Genomic DNA, 13,155 nt, shown 5'->3' with positions numbered 1-13,155 from the left:
GCTGGTTGTCGTTTTGGTGTGTGACTCCTTGGAGATAAGTTATCAGTGTAAGAGCAGATGCTGCACCCAGAGACCCTTGGCCTGTTCTATTCTCTCCTCTCAGAGAGAGAGGGAGCATCAGGGCCACATATCTACTGTAAGGTCATGCCCTGTAGTCCTCTAGTTCAGTGGTTCCCAACCTATGGGTCGGGACCCCCCTTATGGGTCGCCAAAGATCCACAGGGGGTCGCGAAGGCCTCTTGATTTAAAGGGGTTTGATTTTAATACCATATATAGCCCATGTTGAATAAATGACAAAGCATTTAACTAATATACGCATAGAAGCAACAAAATGTTAATGCTATTAAACATTTATTCTATATTTGACTGAAGATGAATTGAGGAATAAAATGACAAAAATGAGTTTTCGCAGGAAACAGAGGGTATTATGTGAATCCCTCTCGTGCAGGCGCTCGCGCAGTTGGGTCACCAAAGCTTACAATGGTAAAAACATGGGTCCCTGAAGAAAAAGGTTGGGAACCACTGCTCTAGTTTACAACTCCAGAAAATAAGGGAAACTACATGCTACATGCATACTTTTTTTCTTTTTAAAAATATTTTTTTCTCATTTTTTTGCCAGGACACAGGGGAGGAGGGACAGGAAAGGATCTGCAAATGACCCAAGCCGGAATCGATCCCTGGTCATCGGCGTAGTAGTAACCCAGTGCCCTACCATTAGGCCACGGCAGGGCCAGATGTACTTTTTTCCGGCTTTATCCTAGTACCTTGTTAGTGAAGACAGACCTTGCTTGTAATCACGCTTTCAGCTTGTCACATACAGTACATTACCTCCTTGTCTTGTCTCTCCTGCCCCTCCCTCTTTTTCCTATTTTACGTGATTTGAATCTTGTAATTCTGTTCATATTCAATCATAATAAAAATTTGATCCAAAAAAAAAAAATGACTGCATGAAAGTGAAGTGTATATTCTGCACTGTACAGTAGTAGAGGTACTGTGTTGAGACCAGGCATTTTGAAGTGCTGCGCTTGACTCACCCACCCTCCCCCTCCCCAAATTAACTAATTCATTAGTTAATCAATTAATGATAAACAAGATTGGTGAGCCCAATACACATGCCAAGCCTTGCTCTACATGATTGTAATGTATGGTGCTATGGTACAGCTCACGTTGTACACCAGCAAAAACACACACACACACACACTTACGTTCTCCAGACAGTACACCAGATCTGCACCCCTGGCATTATCACAATATGTCTAATATGATTGTCAGTGTGTGAGTCAGACTTCGCAGTCCGCAGTTCACAGTTAGAGTCAATAAAAGTGGCTTGTGGGCATAGCCACGAGTCTAAATTTAGTCCGCCTTTGGCACAGGCAGGCGCGCTTGTTAAGTGTTTAGTCACTTTCCGCCAGCTTTATGGAAAGTGGTGAATTTGCATGTCCGGTGCTCCCTCGGCCCAACCGCCACACACACACACACACACACACACACACACACACACACACACACACACACACACACACACACACACACACACACACACACACACACACACACACACACACACACACACACACACACACTCAAGTGCTGGAAACAGTTGGGGACAATGCCACCATTATTGGCCACTGCGGGAGGCGTGACAATGTGTCTACAGGACCTGTGACCACAGCACCTGAAACAGGGCAAATCATTTAAATGACATTTACACATCGAAAAAAAGGGCACCTTGAAGGTCAGCAGAGTCATTTGTGTAAAGCTTAACTGAAGCCGAGTGGCAATTCTCTTGTGGTTTTTATATTCCCTATTGTCGCTGTTGGTGGTTTTCAAATTCCAACAGAGCAGTGTTTGTTGCCTCGGTCGTTTGATAACCTGTTTGATTACGTCCCGAGGTTTACCTGAGTACCATAAAAACCACCACGTACCACAGCCATGCTACTGTAGTTGAGCATCGTGCTATTCTGTTGTGTAAGAACATTTGCAGAGAGCAATGTCAGGCACCTCATTGTATTATATTTTATGAATTCAATTAACATTCACAGCTTGTAAAAAAAGAGCAACTCTTCACATACTAAAATACACCTGCATGAATAATCTCTGTAAGTTTTTTACACGTTATATTAAATGCTGGTTTAAATCAAGAGCATACATCTTTCACAAAACTATATTCCAGTGTTTCACAGTCTTTTGTTTGGACAAGTACATCTTCATTTGTACATTGCAGTTGTAAAAACATGTTTTTTAAGGACAAAAAAATCAATCTTCTGTAAAAGGACATCACATGAACAAAATAGCAAACTTAAAAAATGCTTACTTTAAAAAAAAAAAAACTAGCAAATATATAACAAAAGAGGCAGAATAAGTTTACATTCATTATTTCCACCACCGTCAGACACAAAGGTCTTGGATGGCCAAAGCTTCTCTCACTGTCTGCCTACCAGTTTATACACAATACACAAGGAATCAGGTGGCTCCTCTCATATGTGTCTGTGCTTACAGTCCTGAAACGCTGTGTGCCCTTTCCCCCGTGTCCACTCCTCACTCTTCAACAGGGGCGTAGGTAGCACCAAATGACCTATGGGCCCTGTGGTTCCAGCTCCATCTGACTCCCCACCCTCCTCTTATTTATGTTTTTTAATGTATTTTTTTTTATCAGACTCCTTGTGGGCCCTGCTGATATGTGGGGCCCTGGTTACTCAGTCGGACTTAACCCCCATATTTCACCGCCCCTGCTCCTCACACCAGTTCCTGAGGCTGGCTGGTGGGTGTAGGCTGATATGAGGGGCTGTGGCCTCTCCACTGTGTCTCACACCAGGGTGGGCACCATGCCTGAAGTTGGGTGGTGGGTATAGGAGAGGCTGGCTGAGGGGTGTAGGTGGTTGGCTGTGGGGGGCAGGAGGTGCGAGGGGTGGCCGTAGGACAACAGGGGCCCCGGGCCGAGAGAGTAGTGGCCCCCCAGGTCGTCAGCCGGAGGTCCTCCGTGGACCAGGTCTGGATAGGCGTCGATGGGAACGCTCTTCTTGCCCTTTTTGTTCTTGTTGGAGACTTTGCGGTTCCTGGTCTGAATGCCGTCCTTCTTCATGGTGAGGGGTCTGTTCACCTGCAGTACAGTACATAAAAGGCCAGCCATGAAACTCCACCTCCCATTTGTCATTGTGACACAGCACACACGTGCATACACTGCATACATAAAAATTGCATGTATGCCTGTCGAGTCGGGATATTACTCTATGCTGAAGGATATTGCTCTATTACTATTATTTACTATTATTTATTATATGCCTTTACCGGCAGCAGAGCCATAATGTACTCTGTTCTGCCAGTGAAATGCTTTAATAGCTGTTGAAAAGACTTTAATACCACAGTACTACACAATTACGACTTTACACAAGGCCTTTAGTAATAGGCCTACATTACGACTTGGCCATTACCATTCAACAGGGGCCTTATCAGATTAAAGTTTGAGGTTAGAGTAGCTAGGAACACAGAGAATATATGTACGGGAGGTAGTTGGAGTTTGTGATAGGGTTTTGCGTTTGTCTAGCCACACAGTAACCTAACCTAACCTAACACAGGCAGTATAATTACAGTTGAAGCAACAAGGAGAGTAGCCGTGGCAGTACTGTAATAATAGTAGAAATATGAGCCTTTTATCTCCCGTGCGGAGTGATAACTGATACTGCCTTCCCTTTTATCACTCACATTATGCAGCTTGTAGTAGAGTCCGCAGGCGTTGCAGACCGGCTCGCCGTTGGTGTTGCGTCTCCAGAGAGTGGTGGTGCTGGTGTTGCAGTTGGCGCACTGGGTGCCGGCCCGCTTGCTCACAATCTGGGAGAGAAAAGAAGAAGAGATGAAACGGCAGAATTAGCCTACTTATAGCACTAACAAATCCAATGATTAAATAAAATGAGTTTGTTAAACTCTTTAAGGCAAGGCTCCTGTTATAAATGTGCTGTTACCAGAATGGCAATAATTAAGGCAAAATGTATTACCAAAGACTACTATGGTCTTTTCATTAGTACTGCATTCCACTGGCGGAATGGTACACATTAGGATAAAGTAAAACCAAGGAAATGGCAGAGGAATGGAAGCTCGAAAGTATTTAACAGCCATAAGTGAACATGTTGGGACAATTTTACAGGCCCAGTATTCATAGGGGGGGCTTTAAAGATACCATTGACCTTGTAGGATCCAGGACTTTTTTATAAACCTTCACATTTTTTATGAAACTTAAAAGTGGACTACCATCTTACTACCTCACGTAGTGTTATATCTATATGCCCATACATACCAGTCTCTTCTTTGGGCGAATGAGAGGCCTGTTTTGGCCGTTCATTTTGTGGTACAGTCCACAGGCATTGCAGAGGTAGTGGCCCGTACCATCTCGCCTCCAGAGAGGGGTGGCCGTTGCCCCGCAGTTCACACACTCTCGTGCCTCTGTGCAAGGACGGCAAAGATAAGACATGTCAACTCAGAGGCTGCTGTTGTGGCAAAGTACACAAAAAACATGGCCAGGTGCCAAAAACTCACACACATGCACTCAGACACATAGGCTACAGTACATTCTTTCTTACACATTAACTACGAAAGAGAGAGAGACAGAGAGAAAGAGAGAGAAAAACAGGCAGACCGAATGAAAACTAAAACAGAGAGAGAGAGAGAGAGAGAGAGAGAGAGAGAGAGAGAGAGAGAGAGAGAGAGGTGTATCATGCACCAGATTCAGAATGTGGTACTCCATAAACTGTGAGTCCCCCACACACACATCTGGCTTACCCGGCGGGGAGAGGCGCATCTTGTTGCGCAGCTTCGGGGAGTAGGCCGAGGGGCTCATCCAGGCCCCCGAGGAGTAGAGGCCCGAGGAGCCGTACTCCTGCTGGGCACTCATGTACGAGCCGTAGGGGCCCAGCAGGCCGTGGGAGGAGGGCGTGTACATGCCGGTGGAGGCCACAGAGGAGGTCAGGTTGAGGAAGCTGCCTCCAGTGGAGGAGCCAACACCTCCTCCGACGCCTCCTCCGAAGGGACTGAGGCGCTCGGCCTTCAGGGCCTCCTGCAGCCTGGGGCTCTCCTTGCCGTCGTGGCCCGGCGAGGGGAAGCTCTCCTTGGAGGAGCCGAAGGAGGAGGAGGTGGGCGCGCCGGTGGTGTACAATGTGGCGGAGGGGTGGGGGTGCAGTGGGGTGGTTTTGGAGAAGGGGCTGGTGGCCCAGCTGGAGGAGGCGGTGGGGGTGTAGGGGGTGCCCAGGGAGTGACCCGCCGGCCCATCCAGCCACTGGATGTTGCTCAGCAGCGAGGAGGAGGAGTACACCTGGCGCACTGGGGGTCAAGGGCACAAGGGCAATGGTTAAGCAACACTGTAGCACGAGAAACAAAGTCATTCAATAATTCAATGGAAGCACTTCACAATAACCTTCCGTATAAATAGTTTACTAATAGTTTACTGTACACTTGTAGTTACATACTTAAACACTTACAAAGTCATTAAAACACATTTATTAGTCATTGCATAATCATTTATAGCACATAATAATTTATAGAACATAATATTAAGTTGCTAATTGTATTATTAAAAATACTTGTATTACTAATTTATTAAAATATTAACAATAACTTAATCAAAACAATAATAATAACTTAATAAAACACTTATAAAACACATAAACTATTAACTAAGTTTTACTTAATATATTACAACTATAAAATGTACAGTAAACCATAACTATTTGTTAACTATTTATAGCGGAAGGTTATTGTGAAGTGCTACCCAACCAGACTAGTGATCTTTTGTCACACACACCAGCTGTCAGGTGCATTGGAGATGACCCATTGGTCGCTGATCAGAGAGGGCTACGTTCACAGGCCCACGTCGCATGCAAACCCTCTAAAAAGCCAACCGACGTCCGACGGCTTGACTGAGACAGTGTTGTGTAGAATTGTGGTACGCGACTAAAAACTATAAAACTCCCACACACTGACCATTGTAGTTTAACTTTATTCACAAGTTTCAGTGGCTGAATTTGTGACACGGTGAAAGACTATTTTGAATTCACTTTGCCACAATCCTCGGCCAAGAAATGCACCAATAAGTTTGACAAAGCATGGTATCTCTCTGTAGTGTAGTTCTCTCTATAAGAGACAAATCTCAAACTTTTGATTATTACAATTTTTGTATTTACTCAGTGGGATGGCACGATACATGGACATTTCAGCCTACGCCATCTTCAGCGTCTTCTTTAACCAGTTAAGACACGGCGTTACAAATTTGCTGTTACCAGAATGGCGAAAAACATTACTAAAGGTCCTGTATAATTGATCTCATAGTAGTGTAGTACTGTGGTGGTTAACTTTTCAATGACTATTACAGCGTTCCCCTGGTGGGATGGCATGCATTATGGGGATACAAGAAATGTGCTGATCTAGTTGCTCGTGCCTAAAATATTTTAAAACTATCGGGAGTTGAGGGCAGTTCATGAAAATGCAGAAGGAGGTAGCATGTCAACCTTTTTTTGGAAAGGATTCAGGTGCCGTAAAAAGTCAAACAAAACAGTAGAGCAAAAGACAATTCAACATCCTCAAGCTCACCTTCACCTCACTTAAACAGCGCGCATGCTGAATATAGTGTGGGATGTCGTCTCCAAATCATGCTTAGAATGTACATATTAAAACTATTATATCATGCCAGACTATGAGTAAATTAAAGACCGCACATCCAAATGTCTGACCTGGGAGCAGGGCAAGCAAATGACCAGAGAAAAAAGAGAAAAGTCTTCAACCAGGGTTTTCTGCTCCCACTTACTTTATTTTTTTTCTGTGACATTTCGGGTAATCACCCTTCTTCAGACGCCAGACTATACCAGGCTCTGTCTGTTTAGTTCTAGAGAACATGATGGACTTCTGAATGGACTATGCAGTGTGCCTATACTCTATGGAAAATGTGTGCCATGCACTGTACATTTCCAGACAGACAATGCCTCTACCAGGCTGTGGGTGTATCGAGCAGATCTTCACAGACCATGGAAGCAGAAAAATATTGGGAGTATAATGTGCGTTCCAACATTTTCTGTGGTAAGAATGGTTTTGTCCATGCATAGATGACTAAGGTAGATAAATAAGGGATTTCCAATGAGAAAGGGGGGAAAATGGCGACCCAGGTTCGATGCCCGGCCCGGGTCATTCCCCAACCCTTCCCCATCTCTCTCTCTCCCAGCCAGTTCCTGTCTGTTTTTCACTGTCATGTCAAATAATAAAGGCACAAAAGCCCTAATATATACGTATATATACTGTATATATATAAAAAAGAATATGTTCCACTCACCTGGGCTGTGTCTGTATGCGGAGGAGGCCCGGCTCTGAGCCCCGGTGGAGAAGTATGAGGGCAGGCTGGTGAAGTCTGCGTCTGGCATGGAATAGAAGGCCTCCACCTCGTCCCCCGGGGGCAGCAGGCTCTGCTCCGTGGAGAAGGGAGGCAAGGGGTCACCGCTGTTCAGGGATGGGGACACCCAGCGGGTCGCCTCTGAGGAGCTCTCCATCAGGTTGACGAGGGTGGGGGAGGGACTTCCTGGAACCTTTGTGGATGCAAAGTCACATTTGAATTTTAGTTTGTAATGGGACATCATTTTTATAACGTGAAGAGAGAGAGAGACAGAGAGACAGAGAGCGGGATAATACAGTGGTTCCTTAATAGCATAAAACTTCAGGTGCAGAAGAGCAAGGGTTGGGGGTAAGAGAGAAGGCCGAGGCACTAAGTGGAATTTAAATCCTTTATTACATTGGACAATAACTATATTCATGATTATGTAATAACATTTACTTTTTGTGTTTCACTTTTGTCCACAACATTCAAACAAACTAAGTCAAAAGAGTAGCATTACGCAGATGTTAAGCTAACACTACCAACATTTGTTCTGCCCTGGGTAGCTGGAGAACATGGACCAGTCCCAGACAGTCAGTCTTCGAGGAGCTTGTATCTGTAAAAATATGCTGATCATTTCACCCAAAGTCGTGATGATATTTATGGAATTGCAAAGTAGCAGCAGGAGTTGCAGGTTTAGGTCCCTGGAGCTTAGCGTTGCATTCTGGGATATGTCTCTGCACAGGAGTCTATTAGAGGCCATTGCCACGGCTGCTGCTGCTGCTGTTGCATTCTGGGATATGTCTCTGAACGGGAGTCTATTAGAGGCCATTGCCACGACTGCTGCAGCTGCTGCTGCTGCTTCTGCTGCTTCTGCTGCTTCTGCTGCTGCTGCCGTAACTACCATTGAGGACACAGAGGTCATGTTCTCTGTATTTTTTTTTTAGAAATATAAAATTTATCTATGATGAAAATCGATCAATGATCGACAATGATAAATTCAGTCTGTACACATCACCCCCATTTATTGCCAAGACAGAGATTTATGAAAATAAACAAGAGTTTGACTGAAGAGTTTGAAGCATTCTAAATGTACAACATGCAGTACAGTACGCAGTATTTGACCTCTGTATTTTAAAAGCCAAAAGGCCCTGGCTGCAGCTGCTATTTTTGTGGCCCTGTGAGGTTCAGGGAGACTGTACAGTAGAAAGCTATATGTCTGAGTGACTACTGCTTGGGGTTTTCTTAAACTTCCCTTTAAAGATCCCCGTTTTGTTTGTGGCGGAGAGTAGGCCCCAAAAATACGTTATCTTCAGTGTGCTGCTCTGCTGTTGCGGCCGTGATGCTGTCTGTGCCACATTTTGTTGGCTGACTCCTCTCGAGAGACATGACGGTTCAAATTGGGGATGTGGAATGCTGGTGGGCCACTTCTGGAGATGGCTATGTCTCAGTTTTAATGTGATGATTTCCCCAAAAGCAAAAACAAACCAAAAATAGTGTCAAGGTGCTCGTCGGGTGTCTCTGAGGGAGTTAAGGTGGCTATTTTTCCCTTTTCTATATTTTTTCTTTGTTTGAAATAAACAAATTACATTAAGTTGTTCATTTTATTGGTCCATGTTGATATCCCTACTAAAAAAAAAGAGAACACCACACCTCAGGATTCATCGAAACAGACATGAGCGCTCATATCAGTAAGCCTCAGCGATAACAATGAAAACAGAAGGCAGATAGGTGTGAGAAAATCAGATAGGCGAATTATTATTGGCCTTACATTGAGCGCCTTATCCTAACAGCTATTAAAATACACTGTCACATAATCTGTTGATGGTCACCTGAACCCCTTACTTGAACGTTTGGATATGTTTTCAAAAGACGCTTTCCTGTGCTTATGAATTTACTTCATAGTTCAGTTGAAGGAGTTGAGTAACACATACATGTGCAACATCTCTATGGTTGAGACATTATGTTCACATACTGTACATGCCAGCTAACATGGCATACTTCAGTGACCCCCCATCCTGGTCATCTAATTTATTTTATTCTATTGGTAATTATTTTTAATTGTTAATTGTTCCTTATTCTGCAACATTAGCAGAGACTTCGTTTTATCTGCCTGCAGTGGTTTGTGGATGATGTTATCACTTAAAAATTAAAAATAATACACATTTGTAATAAAAATTTAATTTACTTTTTAAAGTATATTCTTATTTGTAACAAATAGTAAATGTAAAAAAAAATCTTTGAGTTTTTAAAATAGAAAACTAGAACACTTGCTTGATGTTTTTTTTATGTACGTACTTAGCTTCTTATCACTCTTCGCATGTAAGATAGCTTGAGTGGTTCTTACACAAACTGTGAACATATCTGGTGTAAAATATAGCAGTGCTGCCAAATCACTGTTTCTTTCACAGTTAAGATAAAGTTCCATGTCTGTCTGTTGTAGAACAATGTAGAAAACAGATAAGTTATAACAATTACTACGTTTACATGATGTTTTTAATTCCGAATTAATAATTCAGAATTAAATAGTTCCGTCAAGTTTATTTTTATCTTTCCTTTAATTCCAAATCAAGAGGTGTTTAAATGACAGTTTCAAAGAGGAATGAAGCTTTATTCAGAATTAAAGTCAGTCTGTTAAAGTTGCGATGAAGCTGATGCAGTACATTCACACAGCACTTGAGGAACCACATTGTACTGTATCCTCATAATGCGCACATTACACCAGTGGAATATTATAATATATAATTTATTTATAATATAATTAATTAATTTTATTTAATTAATAAAACGACATCGGAGGTGCTACACTACACTCCAGAGTCTTCGGGAAGACATAATGACTTGGTCATTGCCGTTAGGCCTATGGCATGCAGGGGCCTTGTCTTAGCACATTAACGCACTTTGCCAGCAAATGCACACAACCATGTGTTTTTAAAATATATATATACGACTATAATACTACAAATAATATAGGACCCATTACTAAATATATTACTACAATATATATATATAATACTATACTATAACTACTGTTCAACATGCATGGTGTGAAAAACTGTGCTGGGTAAATGCATAGAAAACCTTGGTAATATCAAAGTGTATCAAACAATAAAAAAACTAAGAAAACCTGATCAAAAAATAGGTCTACATAAGGATGTATCTACGAACAAAAAAAAAACATAATTGGCTATTGGCCCCTTGCCAAAGCAACAAATTCAAGAGCGGTTCAGCTCCAGTTCTATGTTCTATGTTGTTCGAGTAAAATTGTAGAGGGACAGGCAAAAAAAGACACAGAGGACTACTTTTTGAACAATGTGTCTGGGCAACGATACTTCAAAGTGTCGTATGGGCTCTTTATCACACATCGTTTTATCAAGAGAACTTCATGAACATGAATAGCCAATCGTGATGTTGCCCGGCAACATTGCTCAAAAAGTTGCCCTGTGTATCATTACCATGACCCCTCAAAAGGTTAAAAGATCACATTTGTATTCATGAGGTGAGTTCTAATTGTAGTAGCACGTTAGACCCTCCTCTTACCTGGTGAGTTAGCTCAAGGTGGGCTCCTTGTGTAGGCCAGGTGTAGGCAGCGCAGGTAAATTCAGGTGAGCAGTGATGGAGGCACTTCCACAAGCACACAGAGGATGGAGACTGAAGTGTTGATGGCAGGAATGGGTCTCTTCACTGAGTGATTAACCCCCAGCACACACACACTCTCTCTCTCTCTCTTTCTCTCTCTCTGTCATACTCACTTGGCTTCAAGTTGGAGGGAAGGGTTGGGATGGGTGGCTGATTTTTTTTTTTGCACTAAACGAAAGACACACCTCCTCTTCTGAAATGAGTTATGCTATCATAACTGGCTCATGCACTGCCTTCGGTGGGTGAGAGTGCTGGTAACATCCTCATTCATGAATCTTAACTTACCTTTTTGAACAGTTGTTGATGCTTTTTCCACGAGTAAAACTTGAGCATTGTACATGTCCGAGAACAATCATCAAAGTTGAAGCATCACATAGATACATAGCCTGCAGAATGCTATATATTAATGTACAGTAGTGTATAGTTCACATGCGTCTTAATAAGGTTGTGTGAAATATGTCTTTCAGTCGTTGAAGTTTGTGAAGTTTGTGATGCACAAGCGCTGCATTTTACGACAGGTCTGGTGGAGCAGAGAACTGCTGCTGAGAGATAAGTTGATGCTGACCTCAGACAAACCCATGTGAGGCATGACAGTCCACACTTTGGTGCAACTGTAAGCCATAGCATTCCTTATAAACACAATTCATGGTATCTTTCAATAAATATCCTTGAACAATATAGTTTGTCACCCCAACACTGATTGGTAGAGCTGTGTAGAACTTGTATGCAACCTGCAGCATGACAACACTAGTTGACATCTAATCTAAAGCTATGGAGAAACACTGTACAGTGCTGCCAGCCATGCACCTGAAGCGTGACAGCGGTAGAACAATAAGCCATGTGGAAAAGTAAATGGGACGATTCAAACAAAGCAAATGAAAGCATGCAAAATAAAATAATGTTTCTCTATGCGGTGGTGGCACAGTCCCACCAAGTGCAGCAGGCTGGGATGCAAATGAGGCCAAACGCTGCAGTTATGAAGCCACTGGTCTTACACACCAACACCAAACACACACACATTAATGCACACACAGACACACACATAGGTACGTACACACTAATTCACTGTGTGTGTGTGTGCGTGTGTGCATGCGTGCGTGTGTGTGTGCGTGCGTGCGTGCGTGCGTGCGTGCGTGCGTGCGTGCGTGCGTGCGCACACATATGTATGCCGGGCTACAGTTCCAACAAAGCCAGCCCAGCTACCCCCATAGGCCCCAGACTGTAATAGACATTTGATAGTCAAAACCCCTGGAGCTTTCCACCTCCACACTGTCCATTTACAATTCTCAGGGAAATGAGGACTAACTGTGTCTGGTCAGGCATAACCGTACTCGGCACAGTACTGTATCTCACTCCGCTGCTAAGAGGACTCATTTCCATACTGGCGTGGAAGGTTGCATGCTGCTACATGCACCGAGCCCATGAAGGCAGGGTCACTGGCAACTTTGACTGCAGCCCCAGACAAAGTAATCTGAAAGGCCCCCCATGCATCCTCAATACAATGTATTGAGGACCCGATTCTGAAACTAGCTTGAACCCAGTGAGTGATGGAGGGAAGGAAGGGCTGTGTGTGTGTGTGTGTGTGTGTGTGTGTGTGTGTGTGTGTGTGTGTGTGTGTGTGTGTGTGTGTGTGTGTGTGTGTGTGTGTGAGTGAGTGAGTGAGTGAGTGAGTGAGTGAGTGAGAGAGAGAGAGAGAGAGAGAGAGAGAGAGAGAGAGAGAGAGAGAGAGAGAGAAGGAGCGAGAGAGAGCAAGAGGGAGAAAGAGAGACAGAAAGGACAGTTGAGTTGATGAGGAGGGAGCAGGGCGAGTGTTTCAGGGATGTGGCCGATGTCTCAGGCGGCTCGGGCTGCTAGGCCTTGATAAGGCTTTATCAAGATGGGTGGCAAGGCTGGGTAGCGGCCAAGCAACTGCACACACACACACTCTCTCTCTCCCTCTCTCGTGCCCTCTCTGTGTCTCTCTCTCACTCACACACACACACACACACACGCGCACATACACACACACACACATATATGTGCACACACATACACACACACACACACACACACACGCACACGCGCACATACACACACACACACACACACACACACATACATGTGCACACACATACACACACACACGCACGCACGCAGGCAGGCACACACACACATGCACGCACAAACACACA

At 43.8% G+C, this 13,155-nt stretch overlaps 1 protein-coding gene across 1 annotated transcript; it reads right to left on the bottom strand.

Annotated features, from left to right (window-relative positions):
• Positions 1-1,993: 1,993 nt before the first annotated feature.
• Positions 1,994-11,072, bottom strand: gata1a (GATA binding protein 1a). Its single transcript, XM_063215513.1, has 6 exons — positions 10,886-11,072; positions 7,310-7,559; positions 4,774-5,310; positions 4,292-4,437; positions 3,703-3,828; positions 1,994-3,100 (listed from the first exon to the last, which is right to left on the bottom strand). Exons 2-6 carry the CDS (start codon positions 7,521-7,523, stop codon positions 2,807-2,809), a joined length of 1,317 nt encoding a protein of 438 aa, XP_063071583.1. The 5' UTR covers positions 7,524-7,559; positions 10,886-11,072; the 3' UTR covers positions 1,994-2,806.
• Positions 11,073-13,155: the final 2,083 nt, after the last annotated feature.

The sequence above is a fragment of the Engraulis encrasicolus genome, chromosome 14 (genome assembly GCF_034702125.1).
Source record: "Engraulis encrasicolus isolate BLACKSEA-1 chromosome 14, IST_EnEncr_1.0, whole genome shotgun sequence".
Classification (NCBI taxonomy): Eukaryota; Metazoa; Chordata; class Actinopteri; order Clupeiformes; family Engraulidae; genus Engraulis; species Engraulis encrasicolus.
Note: the sequence above shows the minus strand (reverse complement) of the source record. Positions and strands in the feature narration are given on the sequence as shown.